This window comes from Scyliorhinus canicula, chromosome 1 (genome assembly GCF_902713615.1).
Source record: "Scyliorhinus canicula chromosome 1, sScyCan1.1, whole genome shotgun sequence".
Taxonomy (NCBI): Eukaryota; Metazoa; Chordata; class Chondrichthyes; order Carcharhiniformes; family Scyliorhinidae; genus Scyliorhinus; species Scyliorhinus canicula.
Genome location: NC_052146.1, coordinates 262,650,912 through 262,667,148, shown reverse-complemented (window position 1 = coordinate 262,667,148; position 16,237 = coordinate 262,650,912). Strand labels below are relative to the sequence as shown.

Here is a 16,237-nt window from a genome sequence, read left to right as displayed (position 1 = left end):
CTTCACTCTAGTGGGAGCCTACCTGCTAACCTACGAGTTAATTAATGGGAGTGGTGTTGAAGGGTTGATTGCAGCTCATTATAATCGCTTTTTAAATAATGAGCTCAGAGTTCTTGTTTTGTTTAGGTTTGTTGGAAGTAGATTTTAGTTGTTTGTGTAATTCTTGCTTCTATTTGTATGCATATTTGGCTGCGGTAGTATCTGAGGACAAGGTCAAGGAGGGGGTGGGGGTAGCTTGCTGACGATGCCTGCAGATTTTTCTTTATTTAGTATTGTGATTCGGTTTGGCAATCTTAGCTGGGCCTGGTTGCTGGGTAATCTCTCTTGGTGGAAATGGCAGTCTCCGGATTTGGTGGGGGGACCCCAATTCATTTGGTCACCTGGAACATGAAAGGGCTGAATGACCCAGTGAAAAGGTTGAGAGTATTTGCTCACCATAAAAGTTTAAATTCCGATGTAATAATTTTGCAAAAGACTCATTTGCGGGTCAGGATCAAGAAAAGGCTGTGCAATTGGTAGGTGGGACAGGTCTTTCATTCAGGCTTGGATGGTAGGGTCTGGGATCGACAATATTAATTAACAAAAGGGTTTAGCTCTCTGCCTCTACGACCTTGGCCGTCCTCAATGGCAGACGTGTTACTGTCAGTGGCTCTCTGGCGGGCATTCCGGTGATTCTGGTTAATATCGACGCCCCAAACTGGGACGATACAGATTTTATTAATAATCAGCTAGCCTCCCTCCCCAGTTTGGGCAGGGTTCAGACTATTAAAACAAATGTACTTCCAAGATTTTTATTTGTTTCTTAATGTCTCCTTATTTTTTTCCAAGTCTTTTTTTGTCAAAAACCACAAATTAATGTCCTCCTTTATTTGGGCGGGGAAGACTCCAAGGATCCATGGGGCTTTGCTCCAAAGTGATGGACAAAGTGAGGCTTACCACATCCAATTTATCGTTTTACTATTGGGTAGCCAATATTCAAAAGATCTTGTTGTGGTTCAGCAATCCTGGTTCCACATGGGGACAAATGGAAGCGGGTTCCTGCATTGTTTCGTGCATTGGGGCAATAGTTACTGCATCGTTGCCTTTCTCTCCTTTAAGATTTTCCTTGAATCCAGCGGTGGCATCCACGCTGAGAATTTGGAAGCATTTCAGGCAGCATTTTAAGCTCTGTTCCTGGTCTTCTCTAGCCCCTATATGCAACAACCATCTTTCTCTGGGGGCCTACAAGAGGATGAAATGGGGGTGAATTGGGTCCCATTCTGGATGGTGAGGTGTGGAGTGACGCCCTTTGTAGGGTCACATGTCTTCATGTGTTCAATTAAGTTTGATTCAATTCTGGGCAGCACGGTGGCGCAGTGGGTTAGCACTGCGGCCTCACGGCTCGAGGTCCCAGGTTCGATCCCGGCTCTGGGTCACTGTCTGTGTGGAGTTTGCACATTGTCCCTGTGTTTGCGTGGGTTTCACCCTCACAACCCAAAAATGTGCAAACTAGGTGGATTGGCCACGCTAAATTGCCCTTAATTGGCAAAAATGAATTGGGTACTCTAAATTTTTTTTAAAAGTTTGATTCAATTCAAGGTGGTACACACAGCACATCTGACTAAAGTGAGGATAAGTGGATTTTTCTCTGGGGTGGAGGACAAGTGTGAGCGCTACTCTCGGGGGCCAGCTAGCCACACTCATATGTTCTGGGCTTGTCCCAAGTTGGTACGCTTCCGGGCCTCTTTCTTCAACATCATGTCAGAGGTACTCAATGTTGATTTGGATCCATGTCCGCTGCTGGCCATATTTGGGGTATCAGACAGGAGTGAAGACGAATGTCCTCGCCTTCACCTCATTGATAGCCCAGAGAGAGTTCTGCTGGGGTGCCAGTCTCGAACTCCGGCCATTGCCTCGGCTTGGTTGGGTGACCTCTTGTCTTTTTTACATTTGGAGACAGTTAAGTACACCATTAGAGGGATATACCCAAGATGGCAGCCATTCATTTCCTTTTTTACAGAGCTCGTGATGGTCAGCTGTTAGGAGGTTTAGCTTCGTTTTTTGGAGTTACGTTAATATGTGCTTTTGTGGGTTCATTCTTTTATTGTGTAATTTTGGTTAATTGTGTTGTCTGGTTTTGTTCATTATGACATTTTAAAATAAATATACTTTTTAAAAAATATCTGATGGATCATAACACTTCTCACAATTGAATTGCGACTGCATTACATTGAAACTTCAAGTTCTGAATACTGGAAATGGTTTGTAAGACAGACAAAATGTTCTATATGACAAGGCTATGTCAACTGAAGAGTACAACCAAAAATGGTAATTGGAAGAATGTAGAAAAGAGAAGGACTTTCAGAATTCAGAAGCATTTGCTGCAGCTTTGAAAGGTTACGGTATTGGCCAAATTTCAGTTTATATATCGGCAGACAGATGCAAATCTACTTTTGTGCATAAGAATAAATTAAATGTCTTTCATATAAATGTAAGGTTCCAAGTAGCTGGTGCAGCATGAGCCTTATAAAATATCACAGGCTTACTGAAGGTCTGTTCAAGGGATTGGGAGATCTAGAATTACGGGACATGAATACAAGATTAATTGCAAGAAATTTAGCACGGTGAGCAACGGTGATGTTTATACAGAAGCTTACAATGCTGTGGAATGCCCTAATAATTGATACAAAAGCTATGTCAATATTTATGAAGATAGATAAATAAATAAAGGGAAAATGAATGAAGGGATGCAAGAACAGGGCAGGCACAAAGGATTTAGATGAACCTAGATCGGTTGGGTCAAAAGGCCTGTTTCCAAGTTATATTTCTGAGCAGCATAAAGAGCAATTAGCACCTGTTTACATGGTATCCTTCAATCAAGAATTCCATATAAATAAAAATAAACCTCAACTCTGTGAGAGATAAAACAATACTGTGTAATTTAAGAAATTAGACATTCAAAACAATTTTAAAATAATAGTTGACTTCTGTTAATTTTCAAAACTTTTGACAGTCCTGATTAGGACTAAAATTTGAGAGAGTAACAGTCCTTCCTGTTATTTCCTTTGTTCCCTCGTCTTTTCTTTTATTATTTTTGGTCTGTGGACCCATAATCAGAACGTGCCTTCAAGCAGAGAGAGGACTCAAGTTGAAGCAGCCTGCTAGTCAGGATAGGGTGTTCCAGGTTTTATATTTTGGAGAGGAGAAAACAGACTTGTCGGCGCTGAGTGATTCTTAACAACCAGCTTTGGAGGAAGTCGGTTCAATTGGCTGGCTGGTCGGCAGGCTGACAAACTGTGGACTGACCAGGTACAGCGTTCTGCCTGACAACAATCAGTAGTTGGTTCCTGCATGATGCTTCTGAGTGAGAGTGCCAAGTGTCTAGACCTTGAAAGTGAAATGGACAGTCTTACTCTCTCACTGCTGAATTAAAGATCTGCTTTAATGTTTTAAAACCAGAGTGTGCCTGGCACATCTGTACTGTAAATTAGAAATGATCTTGGATGTACAGAGAAAGTGGACAACCTTGCCAGACAAAACCACCTTAAGCTGAGAAAGAAGGAGTACTGAAACAAAAGCTTGAATTCCAGACATTAGCTGGGAGCCATCCTAGTGTTTCAAAGATCCATTTATCATTTAATTGTTATTGATATTTTCTTTACCTCTCAACCATCCTTTCCTCTCTGTGTTGTTTTTGTGTGCGTGTAGAGTGTGGGGGTAGTTAAAAGGGGGGGTTGGGAAAGGGTAGTCAGCTACATTTTTTTTTCAGTTTAATTATATGACTGTTAAATAATAAAAGATTATTCATGATTAATTTTTCCAAATTTGGTGACTGCAGTTTATTGGGCTCACACAATTTTAAAATAATAAAATCAAATTTCACTTATGCTGTGACTCTGGGTCAAATGGGCTGGAATTGACCGTGCACTAGCCCAGGGGGTCGAGACAAAAGAAATCTAAACTTATGTTATGTTTTGAGCTGGCTAGTTTTCTTAGACAAAACAGAAGTCTGATTTGGGGTGGGGGTGGGGAGAAAGAAAACATGTAATTTGTGTCACATAAATAATGGTTCAAATGGAAATGTTTTTCTTTATATACAGTTGCCTGAATGAAGGGTATCAGATTGGTTGGTCCGAACAATGGACAAACAAGAGGTGGCACGTGGCACAGTGGTTAACACTGCTGCCTACGGCGCTGAGGACCCGGGTTCGAATCCCGACCCTGTCTGCATCTGCATGGGTCTCACCCCACAACACAAAGGTGTGCAGGGTAGGTGGATTGGCAACGCTAAATTACCCCCGAATTGGAAAAAAAAAAGTTTATTTTTAAAAAACAATGGACAAACAACGTTGTCGGCCAAGTTATTTTCAGGACTTAATCAGATCAGAGAATTACATGCCTGAACACAGGATTGGTCGCACCACCATATCAACTGAAGACTCAATAATTATTTCAACTTGGTTAAAAAGCTGCAAATCAATGTTCAACTCCCTTAAGCACTATGTTGAAGGCCTGGACATCATTATGCCTCATCACGTCAATTTGCAAGGAATTCAAATTAAAAATAAGGAGAAACCTTTTCTCCTGAAGTGTCGTTGGTGTGTGGAATTCTCTTCCCCAGAAAGTAGTGGAAGCTGGATATTAGAATTTATTCAAGGCAGAGTAGAGCTGGACAGGTTTTTGTTGGGCAAGCGTTATGGGGAGCAAACAGAGAAGTGAAGCTAAGACCACAGACAGATCAGTCACTGAGAAACATTACAGAAGATGAAGTGCTACATTGAACTGGGACTTACATCAGAGGCACACCATTCTTGGATCATAGAAATTATATGTGTAAGCTTCATCTGCAAGGTAAATGCTGCCTCCCACTCTGGTTCCATCTCTATGTGTTGACCTACTTGTCTTGTTACTGGATCCATTCCCTGCAAAAGACAACATGAAGGAATTTACTCGACATTGGTCTACTCTAAACAGTGCTTTGCAGAACACCTCCGGTCCGTCCACAAACAGGACCAGACCTTCCTGTCGCTTGCCATTTCAACTCACCATCCACATGTCCGTCATTGACCTTCCAGTGAAGCCCAGCGCAAACTGGAGGAACAGGACTTCATTTTCCGATTAGGTGCATTACAGCCTTCCAGGCTTAGCATTAAGTTCAACAACTTCAGAATGTGAACTCTCTCCTCCACTTCCACCCCATTTTTATTTCTGTCATTTTATTTTTCTTTCCTCCATTGATCCGTTTTCCCTCACCATTGTTTCCCTCCTCCCCAACTCCACTTGGGCCAACTGTTCCTAGCTGACACACCACTCAACTTTGTTCTGAAATTCACATATTTAAATTTCTTTATGTGCCACTATCAGAACCCTTCTTAGCATTAATCACCCCCATTTACATTCCTTTTGTCTTCTGTCCTCAACATCTTTGTCTATCTCCACCTATAGCTGGCCCCCTATCCAGCCCCACTGCTCCATGTCCTCCCCACTACAGGATAAACCTGACCCCATTTCCAGCTTACTCTCGCTTTGACAAAGAGTCATCCAGACTCGAAATGTTAGCTCCCTTGTCTCTCCATAGATGGTGTCAGACCTGCAGATTGACCAGTATTTTCTGTTTTTGAAGAAATTTATGTCGGCCACAAATCTTAATACAAAATTATAAAACATGTGAAGTTATTTAAAGAAATAGTTAACTAAGATTGATCATAAGTTAGCCAACAATGACAACTTGTGTTGATATTACCTTTATTCCAAATTCCCTTTATGCGGCAAAAGATTCCAATGGATTGGAAAAATACACATTCAAAAACGGAGGGAGGCAAAAAGTAGGAAACTATACACCAGTTAGTTAAACATTTGTCATTAGGAAATTGTTAGAATCCAATTTTAAGGAAGTAATAACAGGAGATTTGGAAAGTCAAAACGTAATCCATCAGAGTCAGCATGGTTTTATGAAGGGTAAATCCTATTTGACTAATTTGCTAGAGCTCTTCGAAGATGTAACAAGTGGATAATGGACATCATGTAGGTATCGTAAAGCTTGACTTCCAGAAGGCATTTGAAAAGGTGTTGCACAAAAGTTCAACACAGAATTGCACATGGGATTAAGGGTAATTTATTAACTTAGATAGAAGACTGACTAACCAACAGAATAGAGAATCGGGATAAATGGGTTTGGGGTGCCATCGAGTTTGGTCCTTGGGCCCCAACTATTTACAATATATATTAATGACTTGGATGTAGGGATAGAGTGCACAAAAGCCAAATTTGCAGTTGACACTAAAATAGGTGGGGATAGTAAGGCTCCCAACATGTTCCAAATTGGTCCAAGGAGTGAGTGTTCCCTTGATAAGCAGTGTTATATCAGAAGTATGCAATGCCTCCAAAGGCATCTGGCAAAAAACTTTACATAATCACTCCAAATAATGATTTCATCATCCAGTGATCATCTGTGAACCCTCTAATCATACTCCTTCCACTCAAGTCCTGTCAAGAGGACCTGCTAACCTCCATTCTGTACAACTCCAGGATGAATGAAAAGACAAGCAATTGATGTTAAACGGTGTTAGTCCATATACAGATGGTGCCAGTTCTTCAGACTTCAAAGTAATATGTGCTCAAACACCATGGCGGGTAAAGGAAACTGACTGAAAAAAAATCACTTTTTTTCAGAAGCAGTCTCGTAACCTGAGTAATGTAGCGCGTTGTATAAAAACATTCTCTTCCAACACAAGATTCACAAAGACCTTTTGTTTTAAAATGGATCTTATAAATTAATGGGCAAGTTGAATATATTTAAGAGGCAAATGTATGCCCCTCGGCATCATAAGTGTAACTTGAAACTACAGGATGTGTAGCTCTGTGCTTATATTCCTCTCTATGTTTGTAATGGGTTCCCACTCTTAAACCAGTTGGACCTACCTTGCACATTTCAAACAAATCCAGTTTTTCCACTTGGATTAATAACACATTCTCGTCTTTATTGAGCATGCCTTCCAAGACAGAACTTACAGTTTTTAGCGCCAGACCTCCCTCTTCTCCCATATACTCCTGCCTTCCAAGACCAGTGATTAGCAACTTTTCTTAAAAATTATATAATTCTGCATTTTCATATGCAATTAGCAATCAAGTCAAATTGGCTTGAACATTCCTATTGTTGAGTTTTGAAAGGGATTAATCCAAAGCCCAAATATTCACACGGACCAAAGTTATTATGGTCTTGTTTAGCTTATTTGCTAACAATTTTTTTTTAAATGTACTTACCGGTATATGCATCAAAACAGTAAAGAAATGTAATAGTAATTCTAATCAAATAGCATTTACACCAAATTAAATTGTTTCGTTTTGGAATGAATTACCTGTTTATTATTCGCCTGACTTTAAAAAATTTAAAATTCTGAACCAACCTGCATGCGTTTTAATAACTGCAAAAACACCTCAAATCCCTCCAGAAATTTCTCCCTTAGTTTGTCAGTCCACTCTGTGGGTTTGCTAACCAATACATATCTGTGAAGAAAAGAGCACTCTGTTAAATGCAGAATTTACTTTGGAAAAAAGAATCCAAGCATAGACTACTTTCTAAACGGTGAGAAAATTCATAATGCCAAAGTACAAAGGGATCTGGGAGTGCTAGTCGAGGATTCCCTAAAGGTAAACATGCAGGTTGAATCTGTGATTAAGAAAGCGAATGCAATGTTGTCATTTATCTCAAGAGGGTTGGAATATAAAAGCAGCGATGTGCTACTGAGCCTTTATAAGGCTCTGGTTAGGCCCCATTTGGAGTACTGTGTCCAGTTTTGGGCCCCACATCTCAGGAAGGACATACTGGCACTGGAGCGTGTCCAGCGGAGATTCACACGGATGATCCCTGGAATGGCGGGTCTAACATATGATGAACGGCTGAGGATCCTGGGATTGTATTCATTGGAGTTTAGAAGGTTAAGGGGAGATCTAATAGAAACTTACAAGATAATACATGGCTTAGAAAGGGTGGATGCAAAGAAACTGTTTCCGTTAGGCGAGGAGAAGAGGACCCGTGGGCACAGCCTTAGAATTAGAGGGGGTAAATTCAGAACAGAAATGCGGAGACATTTCTTCAGCCAGAGAGTAGTGGGCCTGTGGAATTCATTGCCGCGGAGTGCAGTGGAGGCCGGGACGCTAAATGGCTTCAAGGCAGAGATAGATAAATTCTTGATGTCGCGAGGAATTAAGGGCTACGGGGAGAATGCTGGTAGGTGGAGTTGAAATGCCCATCAGCCATGATTGAATGGCGGAGTGGACTCGATGGGCCGAATGGCCTTACTTCCACTCCTATGTCTTATGGTCTTATGGTCTTAATTTCTACAACTTTGTGATTTTATAGTAGACTAAGTACTTCTACTCCATTCCGATGCCCAAAAAATGACCAAATTATTCCAGTCTTAATATTATCACTTGAGTGTGGGTGCAGACTGCCAAAAAAACTGCACAAGATACAAATGCAGCGATCAGTAAAGCTGAAATAGCTTATGCGTTAAATTTATTGATGGAATTTGTTGAACGTCTATGATTCTTAATAAGACATTTGCACTAATTTTAATCACAAAATATTAAATCCGATTCCAAACTTATAAAGTTCAACTAGATCCTCAAAGAGCTGCACAACTAAACCAAGAAAAATCAGAGAACAAATTGATTTGTGCCACTCTGATAAAATGATGTTGGGAAAGTGGGAGCAAATGACCAGTCCGTCTGCATTTAGTATAATATGTGGAGAAGATTATCTTTGTGCAGAAGTGTGTCGAAGAAATTTTGTATCATTAATAGTACCAATTTTACAACAGGTACATCTTATACAACTTCCAGTGTGAATGCACCTGTCACTTCGCCCACTTCCCAACACTGTAGGATTTGATTCCATGTCTGTACGTCACATTTCACGGCTAAATCCTAGCTAAAGAGTCTGAGTACTGCGGAGGAGGAAAAGATGCGTGCTGCTGCTCCCACTCTCTCGCTTATTTTTGTACAATCCCAGGAGCAAGGAGGATCAAAGACATTTAGGAAGCTTGGCAGCTGCAGTGGTTGGCTAGTACAGCTGTTTCTCTGCTTTTGCCACAGTCTACACTGTGTTACCATTGTTCCTTATCTGCCGAAAATAGCAAATACTTGTACCGTGCTGCCATCCAAGTCATAACAGACTTTGTTGCACCCTTCCAACATCTGCCCCGAAATTTGTTTTTTTTTTATTTTAGAATACCCAACTATTTTTTACCAATTAAGGGACAATTTAGCGTGGCAAATCCACCTACCCTACACATCTTTGGGTTGTGGGGGTGAAACCCACGCAGACACAGGGAGAATATGTAAACTCCACACAGACAGTGACCCAGGGCCGGGATCGAACCGGGTCCACAGCGCCATTAGGTGGCAGTGCTAAACACTGTGCCACCGTGCCGTCCCTAAATTTAACGCATACGCTGTTTTAGTTTTACCGATTGCTGCATTTCTAACTTGAGGTAGAGTTTAATGGATCCTCAGAAGGAGGGGTGGCTATGTCTCGAGGGGAACGTCTGTAGATCCAGAGAGGATTTCTGATCAGAAATCAACCTCCTTTTCACTGATAAAGCATTAGCTTGGACCCATCTAGGAAACAAGATGAGAGCAGCCCACAACATCTTAACAGGTCACTGTGTATAACTAAAATATAGATTAAAAGTTATGAAAGCAGTTTGCTGTCAAAATGTTTATTTAATTTATGAGCCACCAGATTTATACCAAGTCATTCTGATTAAAAGCTAATTCCCATAATCTCACTACATCATCAGCAGACATATTTGTTGAGCTACGAAAGCTGGCAATTCTACCATAACATTTTTTAAAATAATCTACAGTAATGTTGCTGTCAAACTGAAAACATTAATTATTTTTCATTTCATTAGTACTTTCTTAAATAACTTTTACACAATCGCTAAGTTTAATGATGAACTGATCAGAGGAGACTGATCAGCAGGTGCTCTGAAAGGCATTTCTACAAAAGAACTTAAAGAAAAGTTAACATTTCTCGCTTACTTCAGATCACCAATGAGACTTTGCACCCTCCTGAATTTGAAGGCCTGTATGGCTGTATATCTTTCAAACTGAAACCTGCCATGAGAATCCCGCTGTCTCATCAAATGATCCATGAAAGTTTGAATTATGGTTGTCATGAGGTTTTCGTCAGTTATCAGCATGCGAGCCTGAAATGCAATCATATTAATTATAAGAGTGCAATGATATTTCCCCACATAGCAATGAGTCGAAGGAGCAACATCAAACCTCCCCTCTTCCCCTCCCTAACAAAATATTTTGGCATGATATTATTGTAAAAAAGAAATTAAGCTAAAATGTGATGAAAAACTGAACAAATAGGCACAGTAATGCTTTGACCAAAGCGGTACTCCAGTTGAGGAGGACGCAGGGCATGGTGTACGAATATAGGGAGAACGGCAGTCACTCGGTGGGACAGCTCCACCAGCAGGCGGCCTTGCGGGAGATTATCAAGATCCAGGATGGGGCGAGGATTCAGATGGTGGTGCCGGTGTAGGTGAACAGGGCATTTGAGGAGTTTTATAAGAGGTTGTAAAGGTTGGAGCTCTGAGGGATGAGTGGGATATGAGTGAGTTCTTGGAGGGGCTGGGGTGTCCTAAAGTAGGAGAGAAGAGGAAAACTTTGAAGGAGCCTGTGAGGATTGAGGAGGTTCGGACGGCAATGGAGAAAATGTAAATGGGTAAAGCACCGGGGCTGGATGGGTTTCCGGGGAATTCTGAAAGAAGTTTCTGGATAGGCTGGCGCCGCTGTTGGTGGAGACGTTTGAGGACTCAGTGGCTAAGGGGGCCCTCCCGGAGACGATGGGACAGGCATCTATTTCGCTGTTGTTAAAAAAGGATAAGGACCCAGTGCAGGTCATATCGACAATATCCCTGTTAAATGTAGATGTCAAGATTCTTGCCGAAGTGTTACTGCTGAGGTTGGAGGGTGATTCCACAGGTGATTGGAAAGGATCAGACACGGTTTGCATAGGATAGGTAGTTATCCTTGAATGTGTGGCGTTTATTAAATGTGGTGCTTTCCCCATCAGAAGGGCAGGAGCTGGAGGTGGTGGCGGCCTTGGATGCGGAGAAGGTGTTTGTTCGAGTAGAGTGGTGTTGGAGTGAAGTGTTGGGATTGGGCTGAAGTTTAAGGCATGGTCATTTCGAAAAATGAGGTCAACTTATTGATATTTTCAGCTGCATAAGGGAATGAGACAGGAATGTTCTATGTCCCCCCCCTTTTGTCTGCGCTGGCGATAGTACGCTTGGCCACTGCACTGAGGAACTCGGATAATTGGAGGGGGATAGTGAGGGAGCGGAGGTAGAGCACAAGATGTCCCTGTGCTGACAACCTTTTGTTGTATATTTTTAACCTGGGTCCCATGGTAGGGGATATAATGGTGGTCCTCAGGCGTTTTGGGGCTTTTTCAGGATATAAATTGAATTTGAAGAGTGAGTGCTTTTTGGTTACCTCTCCGGCTGTCTTGGGGAGATTGCGATTTCCTGTGGTGACCACTCAATTCAGGTACCTGGGGGTGCAGGACGCGCGGAACTGGGCCCAGCGCCGTAAAGTGAATATTACGAGCCTGGTGGGTAGGATCAAGGCAGTTTGTTGAGGTGGGACAGCCTATTATTGGCAGGCCGAGTGCAGGCGGTAAAGATGGATATCTTGCCGCTGTTTTTATTTTTATTCCAGTGCTTACCGGTCTTTTTGCCAACAGTGTTTTTTTAATGGGGGTGATTTTGTGGTTTGTATGGGCGTGTAAGGTGGCGAGGATTCCAAAGACGGTGCTTCAGGGTGACAATCGGGGGGTTTGGTTCTTCTGATTGTGATGTATTACTATTGGATGGGTGTGGGGCTGGGGTAGGGAGCCAGAGGCAATGTGGGTGAGGTTGGAGGCAGGCCCGTGTAGGGGGTCGGGGTTGCAGGCACTGGCAACAGTGCCACTCCTGTTTGCCCCAGGGAAATACTCGGGTGGTCCAGTGGTGGCAGCCACGCTGAAGATGTAGAGGCAATTACGGCACCATTTTGAGTTGGGGCAGGCTCGAAGCTGATGCTGATTCAAGAGAGCCATGTGTTTGGGCTGGTGAGACTGGATGGTTTGGTTCAGGTAATTGAAGTGCGTGGGTAATGGAAATTAAGGACTTGCTTTTGGAAGGGCGGTTTGCAGGTTGACAGAGAAGTTTGGGATTCCGCGGAGAGAGGCCTTGAGGTATATGCAGGTACAGGACTTTGCCAGGAAGGTTTTCTTGACGTTTCCAGTGACACCTTCCTCCTCGTTTTTGGAGGGGGTGTTGGCAGTGATGGGGTGTTGGCAATCTCGGAGATTTATGGGAAGGAAGACTTTGCAGGAGGCCACGGAGTCACTGGAGGGGTTTACCACCAAGTGGGAGGAGGAGCTGCACGTGGCATTGGAGGCGAGGTTGTGGTGTGAGATGTTGCAGAGGGCGACTGCCTCAACCTCGTGGTGCGAGGCTCGGGTCAATACAGTTAAAGGTGGTGTACCAGGTTCACTAGACGAGGTCGAGGATGAGCCGGCTGTTTGAGGGCGTGGAGCACATTTGCGAGCAGTGTGGGAGAGGTCCGGCCAAACATGTACATTATGTTCTGGTCATGCCTGAAGTTGGAGGTTGTTTTTCAGCACTATATGGGCGATCTTGTCCTTGGATTTGAAGACCAGTCCTGTGGGGGCCACATTTAGGGTGTCAGATTTGCCGAAGCTGCAGACAGGAGCAGATGTCTTAGTCTTCGTCTCGCTGATAGGGGCTGGTTTAGCACAGTGGGTTAACCGGTGTCTTGTAAAGCAGAACAAGGCCAGCAGCGCGGGTTCAATTCCCTTACCAGCCTCCCCAAACAGGCGCCAGAATGTGGCGGCTAGGGGCTTTTCACAGTAACTTCATTTGACAATACTTGTGACAATAAGCATTTTCAAATTTTTATTTCATGATTGCTCGCAGGCGGGATCGATTGGGGTGGAGGTCAGCCTCTCCATCCAGCGTCTTGGTATGGCTGGGGGACCTGATGGAGTTTTTGTATTTGGAGACAGTTAAGTTTATCTTGAGGGGTTTCACAAGAGAGAGGGTTTATTTATTGTTCATTTTAAAGAGTTGGTGACCGCCAGCTGCTGGGGGGGCTATTCTTTGAGATATTGGGGTGTTCGTTGGTAGAGTTGGGGGGGGGGGGGGGGGGGGGGGGGGGGGGGGGTTGTTGTTTTGTTTTATGTACAAAATGTCATAAAACCGAATAAAAATATTTTCCCCAAAAAAATGCAGTGGCCTGGCCCCTTTCTTTTCAATTTTATGTCCCTATTGAAGATTACAAATAGGAGGAAAACGACAAGAAAATTATTCCCCAAGTTAGCATTGTACGAGGAATAAGATTTTTGTTTCATCCAGCTCAGGGAACAATCTCATGGCTGACTCGTAACAGAACAGGCATCTTTCGGTCTGGGGACAGAAGGAGATATGTGTTGGAAACATTGGCAGACTTTTAGTTTACACACCATATGGTAGAACAATAAAGAACAAAGAACAATACAGCACAGGAATAGGACCTTAGGCCCTCCAAGCCTGCACCGATCACGTGTCCTATCTAGGCCAACCGCCTGCATCCTTCTATACCCTGTCTGTTAATGTGCCTATCCAGATAAGTCTTAAAGGTCACTAACGTATCTGCCTCAACCACCTCACTTGGCAGTGCATTTCATTCACTAATGTGAAAGCAGTTAGCAATATTTTTTAAATAAATTTAGAATACCCAATTATTTTTTCACCAATTAAGCGGCAATTTAGCATGGCCAATCCATCTAATCTGCACATATTTGTGTTGTCCACGCAGACATGGGAGAATGTGCAAACTCCACACGGACTGTGACCCAGGGCCGGGATTCGAATCTGGGTCCATAGCGCCGCAGTCTCAGTGCTAACTGCTGCGCCGCAGTCTCAGTGCTAACTGCTGCGCCGCATGCTGCCCCGAGCAATATATTTTAGATTGTTTTCCACAAGTTTCAATAAGAACTGCAAATACTGTTAGCTAGCAATGTTTCAAGTTAACTGTCAAACAGGCAGATTGATACACAACACAAAAACTCTGGAGTAAGTGCAAGTCATGAAGAATACAATATATTCATTACAGTCACCCACAGGACCTGGCTGATGGGTGTAATAACCAGGTGGCACTTAATCCAAGATCATCTTGTCAGATTCACTCTTGTTATGGACCAGGGTTTAAGAGATCCCCCAAAGTATATCATGGGGTTCACCCGACCCAAACCTTTTAATAGATTTTGGTTATGGGGAGCACAAGGGCCCACTTTACAGGTGTGATGCAACAGAGGTCTAAAATATTTTAAAAACAAAACAATGTTTATTCTATGAATTCAGTTAACACTTTATAAACACTCAGTAAACATCTTATCAACTACAAACACTGATACTTTCCTAAATACAATATTCCATAGGTAACCCTTAGTAACTTTCCTAATGCATCCATAAGATAAATCACTTTTTAACAAAGACAGTAGGTTTGTATTCTCTACAGAAACAGGTATTACTTTGAAATCATCAGAAGAACTGAGCATTCTTTAGCTTGTAGAGAAATACCAGTATACATCTGTTTACTTTGACTGCAGCTCTCCAACTCAAAGCGAAACTAAACAGTCAAAACCAGCTCACAGCTCAAAACGAAAGAAAAGCAGAGCGCCCACACACTGACATCACTGCAGCTATTTGATAAACACCCATTTCTTACAGGCACTCTCACATGACACTGTGCTTTATAGTGCTCTTCGATGATTCTAACCGTCAAGTACAAATAAATTACACAAGTACTACATATATATAGGCTGAATTGAGCAGCTGCAATGCAAGATTTTGGGGATAGCTCAGTTGGCTGGCTACCATGTGGATCAGATTAACACCAGCAACATGGGGCTTAATCCTTGTTCCAGCCAATGTAGACTTGGGGTCTGTCTGCCTGCCCTACCTGCAAGTTTAAAAAAATCATGGCACGAGTTCAGCGAATAATCACCAATGACTTGCCTTTGGGCAGAAACTCAACAAGAGTATAACATAATATACATATATTTAATGGAGGTAATGTTCTATTTGCTTCCACTGGAAGCAATTAGCGACTGTTAACAGTGGCTATAACAGATGACTATCCTATAAAGGCAACTGAATTGTACAATGCCCAGGACATTTCATAAATGCTCGCGATGGGGAACAACACATTTTTATACCCATTAAACTCCCATGTTCCTGCATTACGTCTTAATCCCAATGTGGCCAGAAAACCCTCAATCACATTCCCATGCAAGGATGATCAGTAACTCATCGCAAGAATAGGGTGCTCGCATAAAGCTACTGAAATTTTACTCACAAAGTGTATTCAAAGGCAATAGAAAGAGATTTCCATCCCACTGATTTGCCCGATTTGAAACCCATATGCCAGTGCACAAAAGATAAGTGCATCAGTGCTACAACATCCAGTGGGAAAAGGCCAGTTAAACCAGCTGGTATGCCATTCAGGCTTCCTCCATCAGCACAGTAGCGCAGTGGTTAGCACAGTTGCTTCACAGCTCCAGGGTTGCAGGTTCGATTCCCTGCTTGGGTCACTGTCTGTCTGGAGTCTGCAAGTTCTCTTTGTGTGTGCGCGTGGGTTTCCTTCAGGCGCTCGGGTTTCCTCCCACAGCCCAAAGATGTGCAGATTAGGTGGATTGGCTATGCTAAATTGCTCTGAGTGTCCAAAAAAGGTTAGGGGGGTTCCGGGGATAGGGTGAAGGCGTAGGCTTAGGTAGGGTGCTCTTTCCAAGGGCCAGTGCAGACTCGATAGGCCGAATAGCCTCCATCTGCACTGTAAATTCTATGATTCTATCATCTTCTCCAACATTTTGCATCGGTGAGACTCTCAATTTTCATATCTTCTGCGGCTAAACAAAAAATTGCATTTTATCCCGCTAGCCAACACAAAATACTCATGGGTAAATGATCCAATGTTACTTTTCAAGAGTTTCACAATCACTTGTGCTGAATGAGACAAGAAACAATTTGGCACAATCACCTTCAAGAGACCAGATGAGTAGTGGAAGAGTGAGCACAGGCAGCTTATGAGTTTGAACACGCCAACAGTCTTCTCACTCTGTGCTTTCTTGCATTTACTTTTATATTTGAGCTAGACATTAACAATGGTCCAATTGGTAAAAGGTATTCCA

The 16,237-nt window shown here is 42.7% G+C and overlaps 1 protein-coding gene across 3 annotated transcripts in view; it reads right to left on the bottom strand.

Annotated features, from left to right (window-relative positions):
- Positions 1 to 16,237, bottom strand: part of ubr2 (ubiquitin protein ligase E3 component n-recognin 2) — a 185,761-nt gene that overhangs the window by 79,053 nt on the left and 90,471 nt on the right. For all 3 annotated transcript variants that reach the window (XM_038812572.1, XM_038812581.1, XM_038812563.1), the window contains exons 12-14: positions 10,027 to 10,193; positions 7,386 to 7,485; positions 4,773 to 4,901 (exon numbers count right to left, since the gene is read on the bottom strand). In XM_038812572.1, the coding sequence (XP_038668500.1) occupies positions 4,773 to 4,901; positions 7,386 to 7,485; positions 10,027 to 10,193 (396 nt within the window). The remainder of the gene's footprint in view (positions 1 to 4,772; positions 4,902 to 7,385; positions 7,486 to 10,026; positions 10,194 to 16,237) is intronic.